General features: G+C 41.7%; 3 protein-coding genes across 8 annotated transcripts; all 3 read right to left on the reverse strand.

The window, feature by feature from the left end:
- Window positions 1-1,856: 1,856 nt before the first annotated feature.
- On the reverse strand, window positions 1,857-6,082 carry LOC112273007 (tubby-like F-box protein 3). The gene is made up of 4 exons (XM_024501300.3): window positions 4,427-6,082; window positions 3,841-3,928; window positions 3,148-3,277; window positions 1,857-2,981 (listed from the first exon to the last, which is right to left on the reverse strand). The coding sequence occupies exons 1-4, from the start codon at window positions 4,952-4,954 to the stop codon at window positions 2,276-2,278; spliced, it is 1,452 nt and encodes a 483-aa protein (XP_024357068.1). The 5' UTR covers window positions 4,955-6,082; the 3' UTR covers window positions 1,857-2,275.
- LOC141044584 (uncharacterized) lies at window positions 5,547-6,299 on the reverse strand. The gene is made up of 2 exons (XM_073529364.2): window positions 6,132-6,299; window positions 5,547-5,944 (listed from the first exon to the last, which is right to left on the reverse strand). The coding sequence occupies exons 1-2, from the start codon at window positions 6,160-6,162 to the stop codon at window positions 5,547-5,549; spliced, it is 429 nt and encodes a 142-aa protein (XP_073385465.1). The 5' UTR covers window positions 6,163-6,299.
- A 649-nt stretch (window positions 6,300-6,948) lies between these two features.
- Window positions 6,949-10,734, reverse strand: LOC112273005 (tubby-like F-box protein 3). 6 transcript variants are annotated; one of them, XM_024501297.3, is made up of 5 exons: window positions 10,365-10,734; window positions 9,185-9,750; window positions 8,888-8,975; window positions 8,498-8,627; window positions 6,949-8,132 (listed from the first exon to the last, which is right to left on the reverse strand). In XM_024501297.3, the coding sequence occupies exons 2-5, from the start codon at window positions 9,710-9,712 to the stop codon at window positions 7,427-7,429; spliced, it is 1,452 nt and encodes a 483-aa protein (XP_024357065.1). In that variant the 5' UTR covers window positions 9,713-9,750; window positions 10,365-10,734; the 3' UTR covers window positions 6,949-7,426. The 6 variants fall into 6 exon arrangements, with proteins under 6 accessions (XP_024357065.1, XP_024357060.1, XP_024357064.1 ...); XM_024501292.3 differs by having other exon boundaries at window positions 9,185-9,753; XM_024501296.3 differs by having other exon boundaries at window positions 9,185-9,957.
- Between the last annotated feature and the right edge of the window lie 3,025 nt (window positions 10,735-13,759).

Raw genomic sequence — 13,759 nt, forward strand, 5'->3', positions numbered from 1 at the left:
AAAAGAATAAGTTATCACTTGAATAAAGATGGTATGTTGTATACAACATGGTTTTAAGAGAAGGTGAAGATTTGATGAATATTGTGATACTTTGTAGAGACAATATCTACCAATATATGAAAAAATAATAACTTTGTTGGTGAATTTAGAGCTTTTGTGATTATTTATTTATTCATTTATTTTTAAATCATTCTAAAGAATTCTTATTTAAATATTTGAACTTTAATATGAAGATTGGTTACAACATGCATACAAAGAACACTTTTTTATATTATTTTTAATTTAGATAACACCAACTTTGCACACATTCATCTTATGCAAAAGATTAATTAAAGCATTAAAAGATAATTTACAACATTTAAACAAGTTATAAACTTCTTAATAACAACTTTGTATACCAAAAATTCTTCATATATAAGATGGAAGGAAATAAAGACTTAGTTGCTCACATTACCATAGTGAGGGTTTTTACTTAGAAGAAGAATACATGATTAGGAAGTTGTATGTAATTTTTTTATTTTATATAATTGTTTAAGCATGGCTTTAAAATGTATTCAAATCAAGGAGCCATTAACTGATTTTCTTTACATGCTTAATTGTTTAAATTAATATTTATTTAATTATTTCATGTCTAAACAAAGAAAACCATTCTAAATAGTACTTTAATGTGAATTATATTCATTTATAATATTAAAAAAACATATTTTTTAAAATTGTCCTCAATTTTAAAAATTACAATAAAGTAGAATTTTTCGTTCTCACATAAGTCAAATTGACAAAAAAAGAAAAAAAAAGAAAAAAAAAAGATTCCACAATTAAATTGATTTCATCAACTCTATAATCAAATGATCAACCCTAAACCCTAAACTGCTGGATTATGGCTAAATTAGACCCATGTGTTCAAAAATAGTTCTTAAGGGGTTGGCAGTGCAAATCTTCACTACAAAAACTTGACTGCTCTTGTCAAAAAACAAAGGATATACCTCGCTATTGTGTTAAAACAAATAAATAAATAAACAATTAAAGATGTGATTTATTGCCCAACACCTTGAAATGTGAATTGCACCATAATTCATATCTGCAAAACAGATTTATGTTCCCATTATGGTCTAAACCATCCATTTGGCGCCTTCACCATATTTTGTTTGCTTGAAGTGAAGGCACGGGTCTTTATGAGCTGAAGGCAATGGTAGTTTAGTTTTAACTATCAAATAATCATCCATTTCTATATAAATACATGGTGAAGGGTTGCTTGAACACCACACTGAGGTGAATTGCGTGATACAGTGGTGTTATAAACCACATTATGTCATGAAATGCAGGATACAGAAAGGTAGATTCAACAATCATATGAATACAAATCCATGCAACAGAACAGTATCCAAATGAAACAATTTTATTTCTTAGGAATTAGACATTTAAGAAAGAAAAAAACAATGCGCTTTTAGAGTTGTTCCACAAACTTTGATGTCACAGTCAAAGACCAAATAAATCCCATGTAAAAACATACTGCGTTGCAAATTTAAACACTGAAAATAAATAAAATCATATGGGAACACAACAAAAATATAAAACCCTTCATATGAGAAGAAAAAGATTAAAAGTGAGTCAGTCAACATAAATTCATTGCACACTAATACTCAGACCCCAAAATCTCAATTTCAATTGGCAAGGCATATCGACAAAGAGGAAACACAGACAATTTTCAAGCTCCAAATGCAAGATGACATCCATGAAACCAAGAGATTAGACTTCTACACCCCCTATCGAATATTTTAAGAATGCCGATACGATAGAATATCAAAATGAGAAAGCGGACTACAGCATCAACAATAATGAATGAAGATCCAAAGAGATACCGGGAACAGAAAAAAGGAGATCATGTATGTACAGACTTTCGTAGCGGCGAGCGGCAAGCTTTTACAGAGGCCATTAAGAAAGACAAAGGTGACTAAAGTTCTGCCTACGCATTTATCAATCGAGCCCTATAATTCAATCCACAACTACTTGCATCAAAGTGTACAGTAATTTGTGTTCAGATGAAAGTTGAAAACTGAACCTCAAGAAAGATCCGTCTTCAAACGAACTCCTCCACAAGCAAGAGTAGCCAAATAAATGACTGTCTTGAATAATGAAGTCAGATTCCCTGTCTTGAAATGCCTTACATGTCTGATGAGTTAAAACAGGTTGACTTTTGAGAAAGCTGAGCATGATGCTTGGATTGTAACAGGCAATAATTTGGAAAAATGGGTTATAAAACAAGTTGCACCACGTCCTATTCACAAGCCAACTTCGTGTCAAAGCTGCTCAAACAGATCGCAAACGCCTGGAAAGCGCTCAGAGGGTACCGGTAGTCCATCGTGAACATGTCCTTCCCAATCTTCCCGAACTGCAGCAGCACCTTGTCGTGGTCCGCGGACGAACTTGACGTCGTTGCTGCGGCACTTACCGCCTTCACCGATGTCGCCGCCACCAACTGGAAATTCTTCACCGACGCCACCGTCACCCTCCCGCGGAAGTTCAAACACCAGCACTGCAGCTGCTCGTGCCACCGTGGAGCCTTGTTCCTCAGCACCAACGGTTCCTCCTTGTTCAACAGCCCGGACACAAACTCGCTGCTTTCCAACGCACTGCTGTCCACCACCGCCGCTTTCGACCGCGGGGACGACATGATGCTCGAGTACGGGACGTGGACCTCCTCCAAACTGCCCGCTGCTAGCTCTGTCGGTGTCGGGGCGCTGCCTCCCGACTCCATTGCACACGCCGGAATTGAATGCAGAGTGCACTGCATTCGTCTCGGACCCCGCGTGCCCAGCACGTTCAGCTCGTAAGCTATGTGCGCTACATTGTAACTTCCAGAATGTACACGAGATGACAGCTGCTTGGTTCCCATACGCCAGGCCCCGCGGTTGGATGCTGCCACCCCGTTGTGCGATGGCTGACTGTCGTAGATTGTGAACTTTGTACCCAGGAAATTGGACCTGTGGATAGACGGGCATACACATAATATAATCAGTTAGCATGCTCCAAAGAAAATCATCAGGCTGATGAAAATAGGATTGAATAGCACAAGTTGCAAACTCATATGTACGAATCAGAATGAAAAGATCCGTGTCCACGATGTCAAGACTATAGGATTAAGGATACCTGAGCTTTCCAACGTATGCAGTGCCCCCTCTTGACATATCGTCATGATTGAGGGAAATAATATAATCAGTGCGGGTTGGACGTCGAAACTTTTTTGCAGCTAATAGAAACTTCCCATTCTCCACCAAAGCTGGGTAAATGCACGAAAACAACACAATGAGCAAAAAACTTATTTCCTACTTTGCACAAATCCAACAACAGGGAAAGAATTTTCTTGTCAGATATCAAGCTTGAATTTAGAGCAACCATTCAAACTTGTAAGGCATCAACATTTATCGCTTGTAGTAATAACCATTAATAAATTCATATCCCATCATTCGAACTAGCAGTCAAAAAAGACCCATCATTGATATCCATGAAAACAACACACGATGAACAAGACCACGAGATTCAAATACTTGGTTCAAATAGTCGACACACCCAAAACATGTATAGGAACTGGCAAAACAGAAAAATGCAAGCCACTAAATGAACTTCGTATAAAAATGTGTAAAATATCGCATTCGTTAATTACACTGGTCCAAAACTGAAAATACATAGGAAAGGCTACTGCTTCTACGCAACTACATAATCATAACAGATAAGCATTAAGACATGAGCACAACACGCATGCCTCATTCTCCAAGCATCTATAAATTTTATAAACCATAAACACAAATAAATCGGCTCAAGCTTTGATCTATAGGAACTTACTAGGTGGAAGGCCTAAAAAGAGCTGATATGTGGAAGTGGTTCTGTCCCGCTTTATGAAACATTGCACAGTATTCTCTCGAGGTCCAGGCTGGAGCAAAAACTTTACCAGGTCAGAGGGTACAAGGGATACAAATACAGACAACAAGGCATTAAAGACTCTAAATCACGCACTCTCGTTCCAAAAGCTCAAACATGCAACGAACTCATTCACAAGGTAAGAGAAACGATGGTTCTACTATTAACATTTCAGCGCGCGCATAACTTCAAACCATACCCTCCCACGATCTACTTTCAATGACAACCAACCAGTACACCCTATTACCATAACAGGAAGAGCCTATCCCAGAAGAGAAAAGCAAGATTACTCACATCTCCTTAAAAAATCAGGGAGCGAATAACTTGCGTCTAAAGATAATCAAGAAACCCACTATAAAAAACATTTTTTTTCTACTCTAAATGAAAGCTTTCTCCAGAAGCTGTGCATCTGCAAATATCCAGCGTACGAATTGCCACATGATGCAAATTCATTTCCACGGCCCTTCCGCAATCGACTCAGGTTCGCGCTCGCTCGCTCGCTCTCTCTCACCTGCTTCAGCGCAATCGGAAATGTCAGCCGCCCTGACTGCTCCGGCGTCCGCACCAGCTCCTTCGTTATCTCCCTCCACGAGCTGCACACCGCTGCACATGCCACCACGTGCTTCCGCCCCGGCCACGCGCTCTCGCTCGCCTCCACCCTCTGTATCACGTCCCTCAGCAGCTCCGGCGGCATGTTCGCCCAGCAGCTCTGCTTCACAACCGCCTCCACTCTCAGCTGCGACTCGTCCAGCACCATCCCACTCGACCTCCCCTTGTGGTGGTGCGGAAACTTCAGCTCGAAACTCCGCCGCGATATGCCCCCTCTCCCGCCCTTCATCTCCTGAAACTCCCGTATCAGGCTCTTCAGAGGCATCATTGACGACCCGCTTCTCCGCCCCGACATGCCCCACCTACACACCCGAAACCCAGAGCCGCTCACCCCACACGAGATTCTCTTCAACGCTCTCTTCACCAGGATCACCCACACCAGCATCCACCCACGCACCCCGCGCACCGCCAGACACCCGTTGGCCACCATTCATACCTCATTGCGAGCACCTCCACCCTATTCTGCTTCCCACCCTGCCGATTTCAGAGTGCACGTACAATTATAAACTCTCTAACTGCAACGATTAGCAGTCGATTAGTATTGGTGGAAAAGGACATTGTGTCCTTCAAACGGCTTCCAATGAAATCCTAACCCATCAGCTCCTCACAAACCACCCATTCTCTGTACTGATTGTAAGCCATGGCAAACTGCGAACTAGGTCACTTAATATCTCCTCCGCAGTGTTCTCCTCAACAACCCCATGTCCATAGACTTAACTCCTATGTCTATGGACATGCTCACCACTTACAGTAGCGTCTTCAACCAACACACTGGATCTCTATGCTTCCTCTGTAGGATCAGAGACCTAATGAAGCCGCGAAAACTAAATACCAATCTAATCTTCGACGCACTGGGTTCGCAAATTTCAAGCAAACGTTCCTCAACTCGGCTTCAAAAACCTAAGCCTGTAGATCTGCTTGCCTTCAACCCATAGTGTAGGCCGGCAAGATTGATCACCACAACAAGAGGAATGAAAACTTCAGGGGAGTCACTGTCCAACGTGCTTCTACACCCTCCAACATCACAAAACGTAGCAAGACTGTCGGAAACTTGTTCCGATTCGACAGTGAACCAAATTCGACGACGAAAGGTGCTGCAAGGGGGTATTTGGAGTACCCCAGGAAGGCAGAGCTGGAAGCTTGAAGCACGATGGAGGCAGTGGAGCGATGGTAGGGAAGAATAGAGAGGGAGACGGAGGCAAATCTTTCGGCGTAGGGCATGATAGGGCCAGCTTCGGCGCAGGGTCAATGCTATACGCTTCCTTCGCAATTGCCCTTCCGAGGCCTACGACCGCGTCTTGGTTGACGATTGTGTCTTGGTTAACTCCCAACGGTAATACCGCTGGATTGATCCCAACTCCGCTGCGACATCGCCCAATTACCTTTAAAATTGTTTGGTCTCTGTTAAGTTGAGTGATTACTGCATGGCTCGGATTATACACAATCTCAATCAATGTTAGAAATGGTACTACCTAGAGTCTTAAAGATTGATGCAAATACACCTGAAATACATTATTACCTAGTCGTAAAAGACCTCCTTAGAGTCTAACGTTGGACTCTCGTTCAATCGTTGTTTACCAAGAATCCAGACAGGCAAGGCACTGCACCTGACTGTTGAGATGTTCTGAGCTGCAACATGGAGACATTGCTGACACAGCGAGGTAATTGTTATGGTTTTTCGAGGAGGTGGGGGTGAGGAACTACTGTTTGCTGCAAAGGGCAGATCGAAACCGCGCTTGCCAGGCGGAAGGATCTGTGCTATATGCAATTCTCGGGGTCCTGTCTCTGCAACTGGGTGGGGTCAGGTTACTGACGCATTAGTTCAGCACTTCAGTTGGATTGAGGTTACGAATTCGCATTGATCCTGTTGATGAGATGCCAATGTGGAAGCGAGGATGTCTTTACCTCGGATTTCGCGAACAGCGACGCACTGAAGCAGGACTGACTGCTCAGTCATAAACTCCTCACGCCTTACGGCCCAGTTAACCCAACAGTGGCACGAAATTCTGAAGTGGTGACGTTGGAAGAGGCTCTTTGACTCAATGCATGTTAGTAAACAGATAATGTAGGTTTCGTTGGGTGATCTATCGTACCCTGTTGGAATCTTTACAACAGATGGAGCTGAATGTTATGACCGTCAAATTCTGACATAAAATACGCTTAATTTGTGACGTACCACAAGTTCCTTGGCTCAACCTCATTGCTCTGGGGATTGAACCAATAGATCGCTTGGTTTTTTCTACACAGATGTGCAGCATGACTACAAGGTGGACGAGGTCTAACATATGTAGTTGAAGACAATAAGAACATCCTCATTGGAGAAGAAAAAGGACAGGGATAAAAGCGAGGCTCCTCGTCATCAGACCAATATAAAAAGAGAAGGACAAAAGTTAATTCAATTGGAAACAAATTAGGCAACTGCTGTTGCTGAGAACAAAAAATGGGCATAATAAGACACCATCATCCAATTAGAGAGTAATTTTCAGAAACTAAACAAAAGAATGCTAACTTATGTACAGTTCGAATAGCTGAGAGGGACAGTATCTTACCTGGGCAACCTGGTAAGTACAAGGCCCTAACCTACACAAAGTCTCAACGGTGACTAAAATGTCCATTTCTTTGAGAGGCCACCAGAACAGTTCGTACACATCGCTCTCTCTATGGTAAGATGAGAAATCATGAGATAGCGTTATGCGACACAAACCACCATCAAGCAGGAACCATCGTGGTGTTCGAACCTGCTCAATAAACCGTAGCACTATGGACCCCGACACAGTGTCTTTCAATTAGTGAAGTGGACCCAACGAGACACACGAAAAGAGTCCAGTCATTCACAAAAAATTAAGAACTGGACTTCAAGGAATGAAGATAACAACGCTCTTCCGTCTCACTGCACAACGTCCTACTCACAAGCCAACTTCGTGTCAAAGCTGCTCAAACAGATCGCAAACGCCTGGAAAGCGCTCAGAGGGTACCGGTAGTCCATCGTGAACATGTCCTTCCCAATCTTCCCGAACTGCAGCAGCACCTTGTCGTGGTCCGCGGACGAACTTGACGTCGTTGCTGCGGCACTTACCGCCTTCACCGATGTCGCCGCCACCAACTGGAAATTCTTCACCGACGCCACCGTCACCCTCCCGCGGAAGTTCAAACACCAGCACTGCAGCTGCTCGTGCCACCGTGGAGCCTTGTTCCTCAGCACCAACGGTTCCTCCTTGTTCAACAGCCCGGACACAAACTCGCTGCTTTCCAACGCACTGCTGTCCACCACCGCCGCTTTCGACCGCGGGGACGACATGATGCTCGAGTACGGGACGTGGACCTCCTCCAAACTGCCCGCTGCTAGCTCTGTCGGTGTCGGGGCGCTGCCTCCCGACTCCATTGCACACGCCGGAATTGAATGCAGAGTGCACTGCATTCGTCTCGGACCCCGCGTGCCCAGCACGTTCAGCTCGTAAGCTATGTGCGCTACATTGTAACTTCCAGAATGTACACGAGATGACAGCTGCTTGGTTCCCATACGCCAGGCCCCGCGGTTGGATGCTGCCACCCCGTTGTGCGATGGCTGACTGTCGTAGATTGTGAACTTTGTACCCAGGAAATTGGACCTGTGGATACATCGGTATACACAAACAGTTAGTATGTCCCAAAGAGTGATGGAAACCTAATATACTGCCTTTAACAACGAAGAAACCAAAATTAACCACTATGGTAAACGTGCTGTGACTAAACATAAAGTAGCGGTCTGGTTGTCTACATCCTCTAGCCTACAATCTTATGTTCTAAAGAATATTAAGACAAAAGATTTCAGTAATAATTCGTCGGAAGAGTAAACCTGCCATTTAAACACATCCAACTCAAGGCATTTAAGTTGCACTTGCCAGCAACCACACTGGGAAGGCTTCCAAATGTACTCCATGTTCCTAAAACATTCCAGCATTAGAATAGAACAAACGCGTGTGAGCATAACTACCTGAGTTTTCCAACATATGTGTTACTTCCTCTTGAAATGTCTTCCTGATTGAGTGATATTATATAATCGGTACTGGCGGCCCTTCGAAACTTTCGAGCAGCTAATAGGAACTTCCCATTCTCCACAAGAGCTGCAAGAACCCATACGAACAACACTGTTGAGACCAAAAAACTACATACAAATATATTCACTGATTCCAACTGATATAAACCAATTGCCGGTCATGGCTATCCTTGTTGAATATCAGAGCATTATTAGCCATCAGCATGACAATAACGGAGCTGCAGACTGAAAATCGACCCACGCTCTACAGTGATCAGAGGAATGAGCACAAATGAGAGAAACTTTGTGGAAAAGAAAAAAAAAAAAAAAAAAAAAAAAAAAACTCACATGGAGGAAGCCCCAAATAGAGCTGATACGTAGAAGAAGTTCGATCTCGCTTTATAAAACATTGCACGGTGCTCTCACGAGGCCCGGGCTGCCACATAGAACAAAATAGAGATAAGAACACCATCGAATCTACCAGAAATAAGAACGCGTAACATCTTAAAACGCTAACAAACTTCCGGCGTGATTATTCACTGCCCCTAGCGCACATATACCCTCTGCACAATCCAATAGCGATCTCCTCACATGATCGCTCTCTCGCTCTCTCCCTCCCTCTCTCTCTCGCTCGCTATCTCTCACCTGCTTCAGCGCAATCGGAAATGTCAGCCGCCCTGACTGCTCTGGCGTCCGCACCAGCTCCTTCGTTATCTCCCTCCACGAGCTGCACACCGCTGCACATGCCACCACGTGCTTCCGCCCCGGCCACGCGCTCTCGCTCGCCTCCACCCTCTGTATCACGTCCCTCAGCAGCTCCGGCGGCATGTTCGCCCAGCAGCTCTGCTTCACAACCGCCTCCACTCTCAGCTGCGACTCGTCCAGCACCATCCCACTCGACCTCCCCTTGTGGTGGTGCGGAAACTTCAGCTCGAAACTCCGCCGCGATATGCCCCCTCTCCCGCCCTTCATCTCCTGAAACTCCCGTATCAGGCTCTTCAGAGGCATCATTGACGACCCGCTTCTCCGCCCCGACATGCCCCACCTACACACCCGAAACCCAGAGCCGCTCACCCCACACGAGATTCTCTTCAACGCTCTCTTCACCAGGATCACCCACACCAGCATCCACCCACGCACCCCGCGCACCGCCAGACACCCGTTGGCCACCATCCATACCTCATTGCAATCACCTCCACCCTATTTCTGGCCTACTGCACCGCAAAATCAAAGATGGTTCAGCTACAGCATCGACCAGTGTATCACAATCGGCACAAAGGATCATTTGTGCGCTGAAATGACCCCAACGGCGAAATTCTGAAACGTCATATGTGAAATCCCCCTCATTTTCCGTGCACCAACTGCATAGTTTTAGGGCTCTCAGTCCCTCGAGCACGTGAATTCCGTTCATCAAACTCCTGGGGCACGAAATCAACCTTCAGGTGCAGTCTAAGAGATGTGATTCTCGCGTCTAGTACTGTCCTTTCCAGAGATCAGCATCAGCATCTCTAACTTAGATCCTCGGACTACAAAATCTCGAATATCACACACATTCACGCCTTTCACTCCAACTCTGCAATCGCCGAAATATAATTCTGAGACGCAGCACCACCATCAAAGCCGCAGAGACTAGAGCTATGTCCTTTCTTTCCACGAATTTCTCTCTTTACAACTCTTACCAGAATGTTCTGCTCTCACTTCAGCATCAAACTTTACCGCCAGTGATATCACAAACACGGCTCCAGCCCACTACAAACGAAGATTCAGAGTGCACTGTCGAAATCCACTTTCTAATCAAACCCTTCCCATTACCCCTTACACTCACCTGAAGTGATCCCTCAACGTATGTCACCGTGCCAAGACAAGGATCACTTCCACGCGCCCACCAGCACCAACCTATCACACCCTCGAAGTGCCTCCCGCATCCTACAATATCCCATCACGACCCTCGAAGTCGTCGCACACGGTCTCGTCAACCGTAGGTCCTCAAGTTCTTTCGGTGTCACAAGCAGAACGAAGCCAAAACGAATTCTGATGCCACTCTACAGATATCTATCTAGCTACGATCTGAGGAAACATCCACCGAAACCAAGGGGCAGCCTGGCGACAGCAGTGACGCAGAGGCAACTGGACATGGCGAAGCAAGGAAGAAGGAAGGGGAGGTACACAAACACAAAGAGAGCAAGGGGGGGGGGATGCAAGTCCAAAGCCAACCTGCTGCCCTTTGCCATTTTGGGCGTCTGCCCTAAACGAGCCCGTGGCCGTGGCTCTTGTCCCACCCACGGTGGCGTAACCGCGGTTAATTTCGCCGTGGACGCACTGGACCCTGGACCTGATAGAAACGAACGTCATGTGCGGTAGCAAGTCCCACTAAACTTATCAGACTGTAATTTTAATAACTTTAACTTGGACTTAGCCCAACTTCGAAGCTCCATTGCTTACCCTAAAACCAAGCTGAATTCGAAGAGACCTCCGAGACGTAGAACTCACTATTGCTATAAAGCGGGATGAAGCTCACCAATACGACATCAACGTGGAGAAGGGAGACTTGAATACGAGGACTTCGCAGCATTCCTCATACCCACCACGCTAGGCTTCCTTTTCGTGTCCCCCAAAAATAGAATAACATTAGAAAATTCTCAACTGGGTCAGTCACTTCAAAGCTTCGCATTGTTTTTGGAAAAGCTATTCGTGAAAAAGTGGGAAAAGGATGGAATGTTGCGCGCTAAAAGGCCAAATTCGAAGTCGTCTTTGTCCACATCGGGGAACTGTATGGGAAGGGGACGACAGGAGCCATAATAGAAGCAATGCTCATGTGGTGATAAATTTAGACCCCGTGAGATGTACCCGGGCCAGTCAGTCTCCAATCGAGTAGGGCAGCCACTAAATTTAAAACTAGTTTATGAATAGACTACCCTGTTCACACAGCCGGGGCATGGTCTGGTGTGGGGAGCCCTGAGTGGGTGCGAATGAATGCACGTGGCACTGCTGAGGTGGCAATCTCACTGGTACGCATCCGTGGTGGTAATAGAATTTGGCTAATTTTGGGCAACTTGTATGGTTAGGGCTGACTCAGCACATGCACTGAGTAATGTTGTTGCCACGATCCTGTTGGAGGTCCTCGGGAAAACAACACCATGCCACGTCATTTCTACACAATATGGATATTATAATTCCTGCTGACATTTTGGTGGAGTTTTGCTTCGTTGGAATAAAAAAAAACAAATAGATTCTGAAGGGAAAGTGGGATTTTACAATGGAAAAGAAAAAAGATAAAGTGGTTTTTTTGAATTGTGTCTACACAATATAACAAAAAAAATATTTGCATTCTTTTTTCCACCTACTACATAATAATATATTATCTTGTTTTTATTGTTCAATTAGAACTTATTGGTTTTTGTAACAAACTTAAAATGCATGTGTATTTTAAAACTGTTTAATTTATATTATCTTTGAAAAAAAAATTGTATAATTTCTAGTTAGATTGTTTCGATTGTAATTTATTGTTGCATTGTATAATATTATATATTTGTAACTTCTTCACTATACTATTTCCAAAGAAAAGTAAGCCCCAAATATTAGAATACGTCTGTATATATGTTTTATACAATAAGAATAGAAGTATATGTTTGTCTATCTAGGTATATATATTCAAAGGGAAAAATATCTATTTATGCATCCACGAATTCATTTTTTTTGGCATGAGTTCAAATCTTAATTTAATCTAGTTCATTTATTATAATAGTAAAGTGCATGATCTATCTAAACACTAGAAGTAAAAATTGCAGTTATAAAAAATTGAAGCAAGGCAATGGATAGATGAATGAGTTGTACATGTATGTCAAAATTCCTAACAACAATTGTATATACCAGATCAAAAGAATTATTCTTAGTGAGCTTTAAAGAAAAATGTAAGACTTACAAATTAATGAATAACAAGTTTGAGCATGTTAAAATTTGTGAATCGACTATATTCAAATGTTATAGCATCTCTGTAAACTTAAAATACTATTTTTTTAAATAGCTTTTGTCATATTGTTTTGGATTGTTTAATGCAATTTAAGTTTATGGTTTTTAACCATTTAACATGATACTAATTAAATTCTGGATATATTATAACATTAGTAATATATTATATTATAACATATATACATATGTAATATACATATATACAAATGAAGTATAAAAACTAAAAATATGAGTCAATTACAAAATATGCATTGTAGAGACTAAAAATGGTCTTATTTTTGTTTTAAAATATATTTATTAATCTAAAGATAATATTGATGTTTTTTACAAATCACAATCTTAGCCAAATGACTATTAAAATTGTTGGATGCTATAATAACAACTTTTCATATTTAGAAGATTTATAAGAAATTTTTGTACATCCACTTTGTATACATAAGAACACATCTTGATCCAATTTATATATATATATATGTGTATATATATATATATATATATATATATATATATTCTCAAGAAATGTATTATTTACCAAACCTATATCTACTTATTTCTATATAAATTTATTTACTTAAGCATTATAAGTATTTATGACAATAAAATTACATTACAAACTATCAAATAAGTGAAATTAAAAAATTACAACATAAGACAAGTTTTAAAGAATACAATCTCATTGACACATGGATTTTTTAATTAGTATAATTTTTACTTGTTGAATTTATAAATAAAATTTTAATAAAGTAAATCTCATGAATTTATTAGATAAAAAGAGTAGTAATAAAAAATTAAAGGGAAGGTTGAATTTTAAATAAAAAAATTATAAATTTTTATTAAATATATATGTATATATATATATATATATATATATTACAATGTATAATGTTTTAAAAAATTTAGTCGTATATATATATATATATATATATACACACACACACATATGATAACAACAACAAAATAAAGTTAAAGATAAGATTTACAACTATATGATATTTATGAAAAAATTAAGATTTGTGACCATAGTCATTATTATTTTGATATGTACTTGTAATTAGAGCCACATTTCTTATGTAAAATAGCTCAAGGAGAATAAACCAATAGAATTAACCATAGGAGACAAAATCCATCTTTGATTGGTTGTATATCTAATTGTTTTTATTAAAAGTGAAGCAATAACTCAACTTTTGAATCAATGACTGAACAAAATCTATATATTGTTGCAACAAATTGTCGAGAGTAGTACTGCAAGAT

Source organism: Physcomitrium patens, chromosome 20, assembly GCF_059467195.1.
Source record: "Physcomitrium patens ecotype Gransden chromosome 20, ASM5946719v1, whole genome shotgun sequence".
NCBI classification, from domain to species: domain Eukaryota; kingdom Viridiplantae; phylum Streptophyta; class Bryopsida; order Funariales; family Funariaceae; genus Physcomitrium; species Physcomitrium patens.